This window comes from Ipomoea nil, unplaced genomic scaffold (genome assembly GCF_001879475.1).
Source record: "Ipomoea nil cultivar Tokyo-kokei standard unplaced genomic scaffold, Asagao_1.1 scaffold0114, whole genome shotgun sequence".
NCBI classification, from domain to species: Eukaryota; Viridiplantae; Streptophyta; class Magnoliopsida; order Solanales; family Convolvulaceae; genus Ipomoea; species Ipomoea nil.
The window spans coordinates 2,327,174-2,340,411 of record NW_017616542.1 but is presented as its reverse complement, the minus strand read 5'-3'; the positions used below and the strand labels follow the sequence as shown (position 1 = coordinate 2,340,411).

Below are 13,238 nucleotides of genomic sequence, written 5' to 3'. Positions count from 1 at the left end.
ACAAAAAAAAATAATAGAATATTTTTTTAATAAAGATATTGTAGGGACAATGTAGCGAATATAATCAATCGATGAATTGAATGTAAAGAATTTTTATATTGGAGAAAAATAAATACAATATAACTAATGAAATTATTTCTCTTATTTAATTTATTGATAATGAATATTTTTTTTTTTGAATAAAGATATTGTAGACACATAATTCTAAATTAAAGAAACGCATATGTATTATTTTTTGTTGTAGCTACAAAATTTTTATTTTTATTTAATAACAGTAAAATAGAGTACTAATTATGCCAACTTTGATTGGGATGGGGTTCGAACCTAAGACCTTTCTTATTGAAATCAATAAGTAATTTAACGGTAAACTAACCGAAATTAACGGAAAAGATAATATTTAACGGAAAAGTTAACGGATAATCACATTCATTAGGGATAAATTAGGAAATCTTAAGGAAAAATTAGAATCTGATCAATCTGAGCCATTCATTTGATTAAAAAATTTGACCGCCATTTTTTCTACCCATTATAGGCCTAACTCTTTTGGGCTCTTATTAGTGTGTGTGTGTGTGTGTGTGTATATATATATATATATATATATATATATATATATATATATATATATATATATATATATATATAATCGCACTCAGGTGCGAATGCTTCGCCCAAGCGCGAAATAGGAATGGATTCTGTCCGTCCACGTGTCTAGATCTAATGGATGAGAAACACTGATTTTTTAAAAAAAGCGCGGTGGCATTTCCGTCAATAATTGAACATCGAAGTGCAAGTAAAATGTATTACAAGTGGAGGCGTTATTGGTTCTTTGTGTTTCAGTAGGTTGAGAAAGTATATGAACAGATACTACAATGTAATAGAGCCAGTAACTTTCAAAAAAAAAAAAAAAGTATTACAAGTGCATGTAAAATATATTATAGGTGAAAGTAAAAATTTACACTGAGCATCAATACTAAGTGCACCTATAGTTATAAGTAGTTGCACCTATAGTTCTAAGTAGTTGCACAAATAGTTATAAGTAGTTGCACCTAGGTGCATGAATGCTTGCGGGTGGTTTTCAGGGGTATTACTACCCGCTGAACTTAGATCAATGAATGTTAACAAGACAAAATTACATGCACTTATAGGTGAAAGTAGATGCACCCATAGTTATAAGTAGTTGCATCTATAGTTATAAATAGTTGCACCTATAGTTATAAGCACACTCAGGTGCATGAATGTTTGCGGGAAGTGAATGCTAACAAGACAAAATTACATGCACTTATAGGTGAAAGTAGGTGCACTTGTAAGTGATTTTACTGGCTTTTCAATGTTCAATTATTTACGAAAATGCCACCGCGTTTTCTTAAGCTATTAGATCTGGACACGTGTCGCGCGTTGATTCGTTTGCATATTCCTTCCTCGACACTTATTCGCACCTGAGTGCTTCCATATATATATATATATATATATATATATATATATATATATATATATATATATATATATATATATATATATATATATATATATATATATATATATATATATATATATATATATATATATATATATATTGGGCGAGAAGTTAAATCTAGACCTGGCAATTATGGACACGACTGGTTAACACGATACGAAACTGGACACGAAAATAACGGGTTAGTGTTTAGCCTTAATGTGTCCCGGGTCGTTAACGAGTTGACCCGTTAAGGACTCGTTATGTTTTGTGTCCTAACGGGTCAACCTGTTAAACATATTAAGAACTCGTTTAACTCATTAATATTATCATGTTAACCCGTTTATACAAACCTGTTTATAATCCGCTAAGAACCATTGTCATGACTAAGGATGAATTTACATTATTAGACCAAGATCCTACACCAACTATTGATGTTTAATAATCTGAAATTTGAATTTTTTTTGTGTTTAATTTTATTCTAAAAACTAGCATTGACTTCTTTAATTATGAATTTTGGATGTTATTTTATCATTTTATGAATGTTATAAATTGAATACTTTTTTAATTTGTTTGATGGATTGAATTGTAGGTTTTATCTCTTTTATATATATATATATATATATATATATATATATATATATATATATATATATATATAACATAACTTTAAATTTTTTAAAAAAATATATATTAATAGGTTTAGCGAGTTTAAACGGGTTTCATGTCATATCATGTCGACACAACTCAAAACCTGTTAACAAAACGTGTTTATCGTGCCAACCCGTTTAACCCTAACAAATCGTGTTCGTGTTAAAAAATTTGAATCCGTTAACCTTAATGTCGTGTCCATGTTTAACCTTATCGTATTCATGTCGTTATCGTGTCGACCCGTTAACGAACTTGTATACACGAATTGCCAGGTCTAGTTAAATGGAGAATTTTGTTTTTAATAATAGTATTGATTAATTAGATTAATAGTAAAATAATATCCTATAATTCTAATCTCAATTATTAATAACTAATTCTTTTTTTTTTTTTTGCAAAATCTTCCTTATATTCATTTCATTATATTAATAGTAAAATAAGGCGTAGAAATAATTTGGCTAAAGTGTCATCCCACACCCTGAACCATTCATGATTATTCATGCCGCACCATGATCTTTAATAAGTGATATTTAGATCCATAAACCATTATTTTTTGTTCGCCTAGAACTTTTTATAGGTTGCCTACCGGTTATAGGTTATCATATGCTGACATGGACTTTTTTTTTTCTTTTTTCATTTTTCTTGCTGACAGCGTGGACTATCTACCTTGCACGCGAAGCCTGCTTTCATTTTCATGCCTGGGACTGCAGCTGAGAGCTCAAATATTCAATCTTTGTCTCTCTCCAAATATGACATAGGTATCGGAATTCGGGTTGTTGAACACATTAGGTTGTGGTCGTCTTCCTCCTTTACGCTTTCCACCACTGGCTCAGGCTCATCATCATTCAGAAGCTTTTTCTCAGTATTAACTTCTTCAATAACAGGTCTATGGCAGAAGGTGTTTCAATTTCTGCTTTACTGGTTTTCTGTTGCCTTACGTTTTCTGCTTCAACTTTTTTTTTTTTTTTAAAGCACCAGAATAGAACGAATAAGAGAGGCCAAAAGGTTCTTCAATTTCAATATTAGTAGCTTGCCTGCCCTTTCCAATGGCAGCACCAAAGTACCTATAAGAAACTCCAGAAGGTTCAAGCATGTACGATGTAACTGTGGTCCATCTCTATCATATCCTTCAAAATCACCCCACAACCAAAAGGCCTGAGCCACCAATAAAGTATACATAAATGTACATAATTATTAACTAACAACTCTTTCAGCAAGTTCTTTCACTGGAATAGGTTCACCATAGACATACTCATAGCTGGTTGCTTCAGATTTAGTTGTTGCAACAATTTGCCTCCCATCAGCAGCAAACCCAACGACAGCGATGTCGGAATGGCGATGAACGGAGTGATTCGCCGATTAGATACTGGCAACATCATCTTCGAAGCAATCAGCTTCTCCACACCCATGACAATTCCATCCTTGCATTTGATGCCGATTACAGAGTATAGAGAAAGGCATGTCTCCTTATCATAGCCAGCCAGGAGGATATTCACAAAGTATGGATTCTTTCGCAAGGCAGTGGCAAGCTCGCCTCTGGTGAAGTTCGCGGCAGCGGCGGTCGTCAAAGGAATGTCGTTGTGGAACTAATACAGCGCTACATTCTTCTGAATGTATTCCGTAAATTGAACTCTGTCGTCGGCTTCGCCGCTAGCGCCCATTAGCTTGTGAGAATCGAGGATCATGATTTTATCCTCGTTGAATTTGTGGACGAGGATGCTGTGCACGGCGGAGGTGTCAGCGACCACCAGCGCAAAGCCGTTTCCGACCATACCGAATTAGAGTTTGGGGTAGGAAATAGGGAAACAGTTTAATTTTTTTTTTTTAAATAATAATAAAATAAAAAATAAAAATTACTTACATGGACTAAGAAATAAGGCCACGTCAGCTTATTACCGTGCCATGTCATCAGGATTACCGGGAAACCTATAAAAAGTTCTAGGCGACAAAAAAATAATGATTTATGGATCTAAATATCACTTATTAAAGATCATGGTGCGGTATGAATAATCGAGAATGGTTCATGGTGCGGGATAACACTTTAGCCAAATAATTTTAAAACATTGTGGCTTCTCAAATTATAGATTCTTTTCCCTTTTTTACTACTACCCTTATTATTATTAAATATTTGGACAAAAAGTTAAAAATAAAAATTTGTTATGAAATAGAGCAAAAAGGTGCGAATGTCCAAGTTGAGATTCAAACTCAAGATCATCATTTTATAGAGACCAAGTTTAGCACATTTATGTCAAGACATACATGCAATAAGTAAATTCCAAAGAAAAGAACTGACTAATGATGGTGAGAGTCGAACATACCACAGAGCTACATAGTCATCAAGTCTACCAGTTAGGCTAGCTTTGCTTCGTGCTCTCTATGCAAAGAATGTATTTGTTTATTCCATTTCTGATACTATAAATTCTCCTCACTCTTTGTGCTTCGTGTCCTCTCTATGCAAAGAATGTATTTGTTTATTCCATTTCTGATACTATAAATTCCCCTCTCTTTGTAACACACGGACCGAATGAATAATATAGATCCATCTCTTCCTCCTCCATCTCCAATCTGCTGCTGTCCTTACATACTATTATATATTATATTATTAATAACCGATTCTTTTCCTTTTCTTTTTTTGCAAAATTTTCATTATATTCATTAGATTAATAGTAAAATAACACCCTTTAATTTTAATCTAAATGATTAATAACTGATTCTTTTTTTTTTTTTTTTTTTTTTTTTTTTTTGCAAAATCTTCTCTATATTCATATTCATTAGATTAACAATGGGTCTTCATCCACCACCATGGGCAAACTGTGATATCAGTTACTGGGCTCAGAACAACACCGTTGGGATTTCTCAGCAAACAGCTCTTTCCCCGAATCTTCACAATGAACTCGAACCATGCCATTATTTTCCCTTACTCTGAAGCCCTCGAAGGTCTGCAAACTTGATACATAGTAGTATCATGCACAGGAGGTTTGGGATAGAGGAGGGGCCCCGGGAGGTTAATGGAGAGTAAAGAACCTGTTCTGCAGATCATTCCGTTTGAAGTTCAACTCCATGTCATTTTGGGCCGTTTTCTTCACTGATTCAAGAACCTCGACTGCCCTTTCTGCTGTTCGTTTACTCTGTTCAGCACGCTCAAGCTGTCTTTTGGCCTCCTCGTAGCTGCGCTCTGCAATCACAAGCTCGGCTTTTCTCTGTGTCAAGTCCTTCCTGGCTGCTTTACTAACAAGTGCGGTGTTTCTGATTACTCTTGCTAGCTGGCCATCATTCTCGGTTGGAATATCATTGAGAATCTGCTTCAGCCACGATACCTCGAGATGAGCAGCAGCTGCAGTGTCCGAGACTTCAGTCTTCATCTGTCCAACCATCGAAACAATGGTTCCCAAATCATTAGTTCACAGTTGTCTGATGACATCACAGATTACCTCAAAGACGGAGGCCCTAAACCCCCGCGATGGGTAGGGACAGTTGGCAGCGATATCACCATGTTTTTCGAAAATCTCCTCCAATATAGGAGCAGCACTGGCTTTCACTTGGTAGCCTTTAACATTCACCTTTTCGCTATCAAAGACTGAGAATCTACGGATTTTGTTTTTCTGCTTTTCACCATCTTCCCCTACAGGTAATTCAGCAGCAGCATCCCGAACCTGTGAAAGAAGATTACTAACATTAAATTACACAAATCAATTTGTGAATGAAAATCGTGTAAGTTTCTTTAAAGAACAGCAAATATTGTTCTAAATTGACTGCTTTTATGATACTGTGAACAAAAAATTCAAGTCAAGAAGCAATCAGGATTTAGGGGTGCAAAGGCGGTGCATAATACGTGACTGAAACTGTTTTAAGAAGCAGATTTTAGATACACAATAGTGACAGGAAAATTTTACGCTTTCAGATGTTGAGGGTGCTGAATTGCTTCTGCAAACCTTGCGCTGTTCAACTTCTCGTTTCACTACAGGTAATTCAGCACCATCTCTGATTAATTTCCAGTGTTCTTTTGAAAGATTCAAAACTTCTACATCTCCATCGTCATAAATGACCTTGAAAAGGGAAAAATGGCAAACGAAACAATAGAAAGTCACAATCAATGTTGCAGCGTACAGCACTAAAAATTATATGAACAATGTAAAAGAAATCGTAGCAACAAGTGACACAAAAATGTACAAGTGCTTATAAACAAACAATTAATGAAAAATTAACACAGTTCTGATAAGATTGGTAATAACCCAATCTTCTTACCTTGTGCTTCTTCTTGAAATAGTCAAAATAAGTGATACTACCTCGATAGAACCTTGAAACACAAACTGGCATGTAAGAAAATATTCAAACATCTAAGAAACATAGTTTCACATTGCAAGAAAGTTTTTTCTTTTTAAAAGGTGTCTGTGAACAGAAGACATATAATCAGCTGCAAAACAAATGTCTACTAAATGTACCCACCTCTGGTCAACCGGCACCAAACCTTTATTCTCCTACCAACCAGCTTTTCAGCTTGCTTTCTTGCCGCCTAGGGAAAGAAATACAAGCAGAAGTGAATTTAACGTAGAAAGTAGATAAACATTAGCTCAAAAGCGTAGAAGTAGATAAACCGGTAGATGAAGGGGAGAGGGGAGCAAAAGGCACATTGACACATTCTTTGTGTTGCAAAAACAGCATATTGTAATATTCTTGAGGTGCTTTTGTTCATTAAGCAATCAGGATTTAGGCGTGCAAAGGCGGTGCATAATACGCGAATTGCTTTCAGCTGCTGAAACTGTTCTAAGAAGCAGATTTTAGATACACAATAGTGACAGGAAAATTTTACCCTTTCAGATGTTGATGGTGCTGAATTGCTTCTGGAAACCATGCGCTGTTCAACTTCTCGTTTCACTACAGGTAATTCAGCACCATCTCCGATTAATTCCCAGCGTTCTTTTGAAAGATTCAAAACTTCTACATCTCCATCGTTATAAATGACCTTGAAAAGGGAAAAATGGCAAATGAAACAATAGAAAGTCACAATCAATGTTGCGGCGTACAGCACTAAAAATGATATGAACAATGTAAAAGAAATCGTAGCAACAAGTGACACAAAAATGTACAAGTGCTTATAAACAAACAATTAATGAAAAATTAACACAGTTTTGATCAGATTGGTAATAACCCAATCTTCTTACCTCGTGCTTCTTCTTGAAATAGTCAAAATAAGTGATACTACCTTCATAGAACCTAGAAACACAAAGTGGCATGTGAGAAAATATTCAAAAATCTAAGAAAACATAGTTTCACATTGCAAGAATGTTTTTTTTTAAAGGTGTCTGTGAACAGAAGGCATATAATCAGCTGCAAAAAAAATGTCTACTAAATGTACCCACGTCTGTTCAAACGTCCACCAAACCTTTATTCTCCTACCAACCAGCTTTTCAGCTTGCTTTCTTGCCGCCTAGGGAAAAAAATACAAGCAGAAGTGAATTTAACGTAGAAAGTAGATAAACATTAGCTCAAAAGCGTAGAAGTAGATAAACCGGTAGATGAGGGGAGAGGGGAGCAAAAAGGCACATTGACACATTCTTTGTGTTGCAAAAACAGCATATCGTAATATTCTTGAGGTGCTTTTGTTCATTAAGGAACACGTTTAACCCATTATCCACATATCACAAGCAGTAAGGAAGTTAGACAATTGTCAAAATGTCCATTTATATATATTCTACTGCTTGGTTGAGATGAACAAACCTCTTCTTATTTTCAAAGGTTGTTTGAACAAAAACTCTTGAAACACTAAACCTGTTTGCTAAAATAGTTAGCGGCCAATTATTTGACCAATATTAGTTGTTTGATTTGGTTTAAAAATCAATATAAGTGTTGGATTAATTAGCTTTTTGTACTCTAAAATGCTAAAATTCAAAAAGCTACTCAAAACAACTTTTTCAATTAACTTTTTGAGAGAAGAAATTATACCAAAAAGCTATAAACTAACTGTTAATTTACCAATCATCTTTCTACAATCAGTTAATAATATCAACTAATTATATGCTCTAATTAAGGGGTACGTGACAGCCCAATAAATGTTAATAACTCCATACCTTTTCTGAAAGAGAACACTCCCTCTTACAGTTTTTTGAAGTTTCACCACTGTTGCTCCGTTTTTTAGTAGAAGCAGAACGATAACTACCATCACTTGGTTTCTTTTCCTCTTCTGAACCTTTTAGCGAATCTGAAACTGGCATCAATTATTCACCGTCACTTGGTTTGTTTTCCTCTTCAATAGTGTTGAGACTTTGAGATGCGGTAGGCTTTAAGATCTCAGCCTCACTCATACCTGATGTAAAATGTGATCCCTTAGAAACCAAATGTTTACGAGGACGAGCAATTCTTTTTTTGCTCACTTTCCCTTTGCAGGGTGTTTTATCAGATTTTCCTTCGACACTGATCCAAGTGTCACCATACCCTTCCTCTGGCATTATCAAAGAATTTGGTTTACGCCCTCTTCTCCTAGTTGGAGGACTGAGGCTCTTTTGTGCAGCAAATGCACTGGTTCAGTTTTCATGGGAAGCTAAGGCGTTACCTTGGTTCACAGGGGAAGCTAAGGCGGAGAACGGGCAGCAGTTTCGTCGTCGTCGTCAGCAGGGGCTGAGGCGGAGACCGGGCAGCAGCTTCTTCGTCGGCGAGGGCGGAGGCGGAGTCTTCCGGTGTTGCTGTCGGCTGAGTTAGGGCTTGGGAGTTGGGGAAGCGATAGAAAGGTATACGATTAGGTAATTGGGGTCTGGGGTAGGGGTGTAAATTTAATTTTTAATATTATTATTACTAGTACTAGTAGTTGCGCCCGTGCGATGCACGGCCATATTATTATGCCGATATGTATAAAAAAAATTGTTTTATTCATTATATGGTCAATAAGGTTATAGACGTCACAAATACACAAAATAAAATATTTCATTGTAAAATAATGAAACAACAATTACAAATTATTAAAGATTTCTTTATAAACTACATTTTGAGTCTTATTTAAAAGACCCCTAGACTCGCCACATATTAAGACCTTAAGACCATCTGGATTACTGACCCAAGAAACTGCAACATACAATTGTCCATGGTTAAAAACTGGTTTTTTCAGTAACAAACCAACATGTGAAAGCGTTTGACCTTGACTTTTGTTGACGTCATTGCATATGATAACATCAGTGGGAACTGCTTTCGTTGAAACTTGAATGGAAGTCTTGGGTCTGAAGGAGTCAAAGATAGTCTCGGTATCAAAACCTTTGTACCTGCGTTATTCCCAGCTATAATTTTTCCCTCGATAACATGATTTCCCAACTGTGTTACTATTAACCTTGTACCATTGCACAACCCCATAGAGTGATCTATATTTCTCAACAGCATAACTGGAGTTCCAACTTTCAACGTTAGAGAGTGATTTGGTACACCCGAACACCTCAAGCTATTTAAAAATTCTGTTGTGTGTACTTGGGATTGCATATCAAAGTTTGAATCTGCCTTGCAAACAGAATCACAACTCAAGTATGTCATTGAAGCAGCTTGATTAATACCATTCATGTATTCATTGACCTCATCAACTACATCTAAGGTTGGAGCTAATATAGCTCTATTCTCCAGTTGACTTTCATCCATGTTCCCAGTACGGTAGTCAGGAAATGTGCTTTCAACAATTTGCCTAATAGGATCAACCTCGTTTTCTAATACAAATGAAGACGGTATCATTATATTGCAATCAACACCATTGTCTTCACCAAGATTACCATCACCTAAATCCGCAATCCATTTGGCAAAACTATCTAACTTTTGAACATCATCTTCATTAGTAAGCCCTTGCAATCTTAAATTCTTGGTTAGACGCAGAACTTCACAATTATTCCACAAGTAAGATGAATTAATACTGGCTTGAACAATATCTTGTCTAGTACCTTTTGGGATAACGGGTAAAATTTGTCTAAAGTCTCCACCCAACACCACTGTTTTCCCGCCAAATGTCATTGATGAGCTCCTTGAGTTCTTGAAACGCATTAAATCTCTCATTGTTCGGTCCAATGCTTCAAAACAATGTTTGTGCATCATCGGAGCTTCATCCCAAATTATGAGTTTGCATTTGATTATCAATTCAGCAAGCGCACTGCCTTGCTTGATGTTGCAAGTGGAGTCCTCATTAACAGCAATTGGTATAGCAAACCTGGAATGTGCAGTCCTACCACCAGGCAGCAGCAACGAAGCTATACCGCTTGATGCTACATTTAGAACTATCTCGCCCTTGGACCGTACAGCTGCTGAAATAGTCCTCCACAAAAATGTTTTTCCTGTCCCACCATAACCATAAACGAAATACATTCCACCTTTCTCTGTCTCAACATCTGCCATCACCTTATTGTATATGACTAACTGTTCATCGGTTAGTTTCGGATGCAACGAATTATGTTGATGCAATAGAGCTTCCCTATCATATGACATCTCCTCGAACAATAACCTGTTACCGGAAAACAAATCGTTGTTTTCATCTGGCATTGGCATAGGTGGATAATCTGATAGAGATTTGTTCCAAGCATTCAACAACTTCTCCATTTCAATCAAAGCAAAATTTTTTTTGTTGAGATTCATTTAGACTTAAATCTACAATATAAGAAGAAAAAACCGTAAGATGTAATGCTTTAAAGAATGGATATGAATAATTAATAATATAACAATAAATGTTACCTGGGACTGAGAGGTTCCTTCTACAAATATATTGAGCATCATCTGATAAGTATTGCCAAACCATCTCCCAAACATTTTCTGGCTTGGACATTGAATTGGATGTCAGAAGTGTAACAAACAACTTACGTAGAGAATGGGGTAAAGACCAAGATGCTGCCTCAGTGATTGCATCAACATACTCTTTATCATCTTCGATTAATCCGCGTGCATAACATGCATCTCTAAATGAATTGTATTGAACACCATCTACTTGTTTAATCTCATCAAATGAAGTCGGTCCACGAACTATATTAAGTAAACATCTAAGATAAAAAATCTCACCAGTATTTGGTGGCACATAAAAGATTCGACCAATTGCCCAATTTCTCTGCCTAGGTTGCCATTCTCTTTTATCATTTTTCCAAACAAATTTGGTTGGCATCTGTGAGTAAGTCAACTGCCTCCCTGCAGCGTACTTTTTATTAGCCTCAAACCAAGCAGTAAACATGCTTTGAGCTACTGTCGGTCTATTTACAACATCATTGACCAAATCGTCGTCATGAAATATTATTGATTGCTCATTGGGGAGATGAAAACTCAACCGCTCAACCGATGGATTCCTGAATTGTATGTCAAACGCAAAAATCCTCCACGCGGCCTCAGGGGGTGAAATATATCTACAGTCATAGTACATCTTGATTTCATCTATAATCTTTCCAGTAGATTCTTCCACCCCACTGTTGTAGAATTCAGCCGTGACCCTATCATTACCCTTGTTGACGTACTTGAATAAGTACTTTATTGACCTAGATTGGTTGCACCACTCCACATTAATATGAGCCCTGTACTTCATAAGCAAATGTCGATTGTGTGGAACAACATATCTACTATCAAGGTCAATCCCATTCCTCCGAACTGTACGACCATTATCTCTACGCCGATATATTGGATATCCATCAAAATCCACTGTTGAGTTTTCCACAAATTTTTTGGGAAAGAATTTAGAACACATACCTTTTATCATGCAAGGTGAATTCTTCCTAACTGCACCACATGGACCGTGAATCATAAATTCTGCTACAGCTTGATAATACTCGGGTTCGCACAGTGGGCTTGGAATCTCGGCAGATATGATCCGGTCAATATCTTTAGGATTAGGGTAAGGGTTACTCTTGCTCAAGAATATCAGAATGTGAGCATGTGGCAGTCCCCTTTTTTGAAATTCAATGGTGTAAATTACTGCAAGAAACAAACAATATGCACATGGATGTTTAAAATCGTTGAAAATTTTAAAAGATATGTAACAACCAAAAATAATCAAATATATTGATGAAATGACATAAATTACATGCATCTACCACTCCAAAAAATTTCTTTTTCTGAATGTCTTTAATTAGTGCATTTAATTTCAGTTTAAACACACGGCATACTATATCCGGCCTATCTTCAGCTTTGAGTTTCCTTGGTTGTAAAAATCTTTCAATCTCTGGCCACTTAGGATTACATGTGAATGTAATAAATAGACTTGGATAACCGATCCATCTACAAATAGTCATTGCATCTTGGTAATTCTGCACCATATATCTTGCCCCCCCGGTAAAACTTGATGGCAAAATTATGCGTTTTCCTTGGGCAGTAGGATCTACTTCGCCACGTGTTAACGCATCTGTCAAACATTTGTATGATTCACATCGAAGTGACTTTTGATGAGACCTAATATAAACCAAGCGTCCTGATTCTACCATGGTATAAGCATCAACCAAATATTGTTGGAACAACCGCCTAGCATAAAGCAAAGTTGACATTTCATTGAACCTATCTTGCAAACGGAATGAGAAATACTCCCTGGGACTAAGTTTACTCCTTGCATTTGAACTCCTGCCTTCAAGAGTAGTAAATTGTATGTCGTCTCTGTATCCGTCTTCACCATAAGGAAAGAGTAATGGGTACTGCAGTGGGAGATATGCCGGATTTAATTCAGTTATTCTTTGAAAATGTCCAGCTTTGGACTCCACCAATATATCTCTTTCTCCCATGTTTGGGTCTAAATCACCAACAATCAATGCAGCCACCTCCCCCACCTGCGGCAAGTTATATGTCCTTGCATCCTTGGTCCTCTTACCGATGAGTTTGATTTTAATATCAGCTCTATGGTTACTTTCCATCTCTGTTTTGGCCATTCTAAAACTCTGAACCAAAACATTATTTTCATCCAGTGCATCTTTAATGTCTTTAACAATTTCACGATGGATTGTAATGTTTGACTCATCTTCCCTGTTTGGAATATAAAAACCCATACAATTTTATAATGTATATTGTTACAAAAATGATGTTAATCTATTTAAAATAAATAAACGTACATAACTTACCCAAGTGCCGTTATACGATTTGTGATCTCGTTTTGAGTGTCATAAATATACAATTGAGCAAACTTTGGTCTCTCGCCAGATTGTGGGAGCAAACTACCCAT

General features: G+C 36.1%; 3 protein-coding genes and 1 pseudogene across 3 annotated transcripts; all 4 read right to left on the bottom strand.

Annotated features, from left to right (window-relative positions):
- Positions 1–2,849: 2,849 nt before the first annotated feature.
- LOC109150667 lies at positions 2,850–3,873 on the bottom strand (annotated as a pseudogene).
- A 956-nt stretch (positions 3,874–4,829) lies between these two features.
- On the bottom strand, positions 4,830–8,831 carry LOC109191692. The gene is made up of 11 exons (XM_019342368.1): positions 8,652–8,831; positions 8,170–8,405; positions 7,462–7,529; positions 7,264–7,315; positions 6,912–7,064; positions 6,548–6,614; positions 6,347–6,411; positions 5,995–6,147; positions 5,662–5,754; positions 5,126–5,463; positions 4,830–5,040 (listed from the first exon to the last, which is right to left on the bottom strand). The coding sequence occupies exons 2-11, from the start codon at positions 8,311–8,313 to the stop codon at positions 5,019–5,021; spliced, it is 1,155 nt and encodes a 384-aa protein (XP_019197913.1). The 5' UTR covers positions 8,314–8,405; positions 8,652–8,831; the 3' UTR covers positions 4,830–5,018.
- Positions 8,317–10,657, bottom strand: LOC109150585 (ATP-dependent DNA helicase pif1-like). The gene is made up of 3 exons (XM_019298570.1): positions 9,352–10,657; positions 9,126–9,157; positions 8,317–8,598 (listed from the first exon to the last, which is right to left on the bottom strand). Exons 1-3 carry the CDS (start codon positions 10,655–10,657, stop codon positions 8,317–8,319), a joined length of 1,620 nt encoding a protein of 539 aa, XP_019154115.1.
- Position 10,658: 1 nt separating this feature from the next.
- On the bottom strand, positions 10,659–13,238 carry LOC109150501. The gene is made up of 4 exons (XM_019298461.1): positions 13,138–13,238; positions 12,117–13,042; positions 10,790–12,007; positions 10,659–10,705 (listed from the first exon to the last, which is right to left on the bottom strand). Exons 1-4 carry the CDS (start codon positions 13,236–13,238, stop codon positions 10,659–10,661), a joined length of 2,292 nt encoding a protein of 763 aa, XP_019154006.1.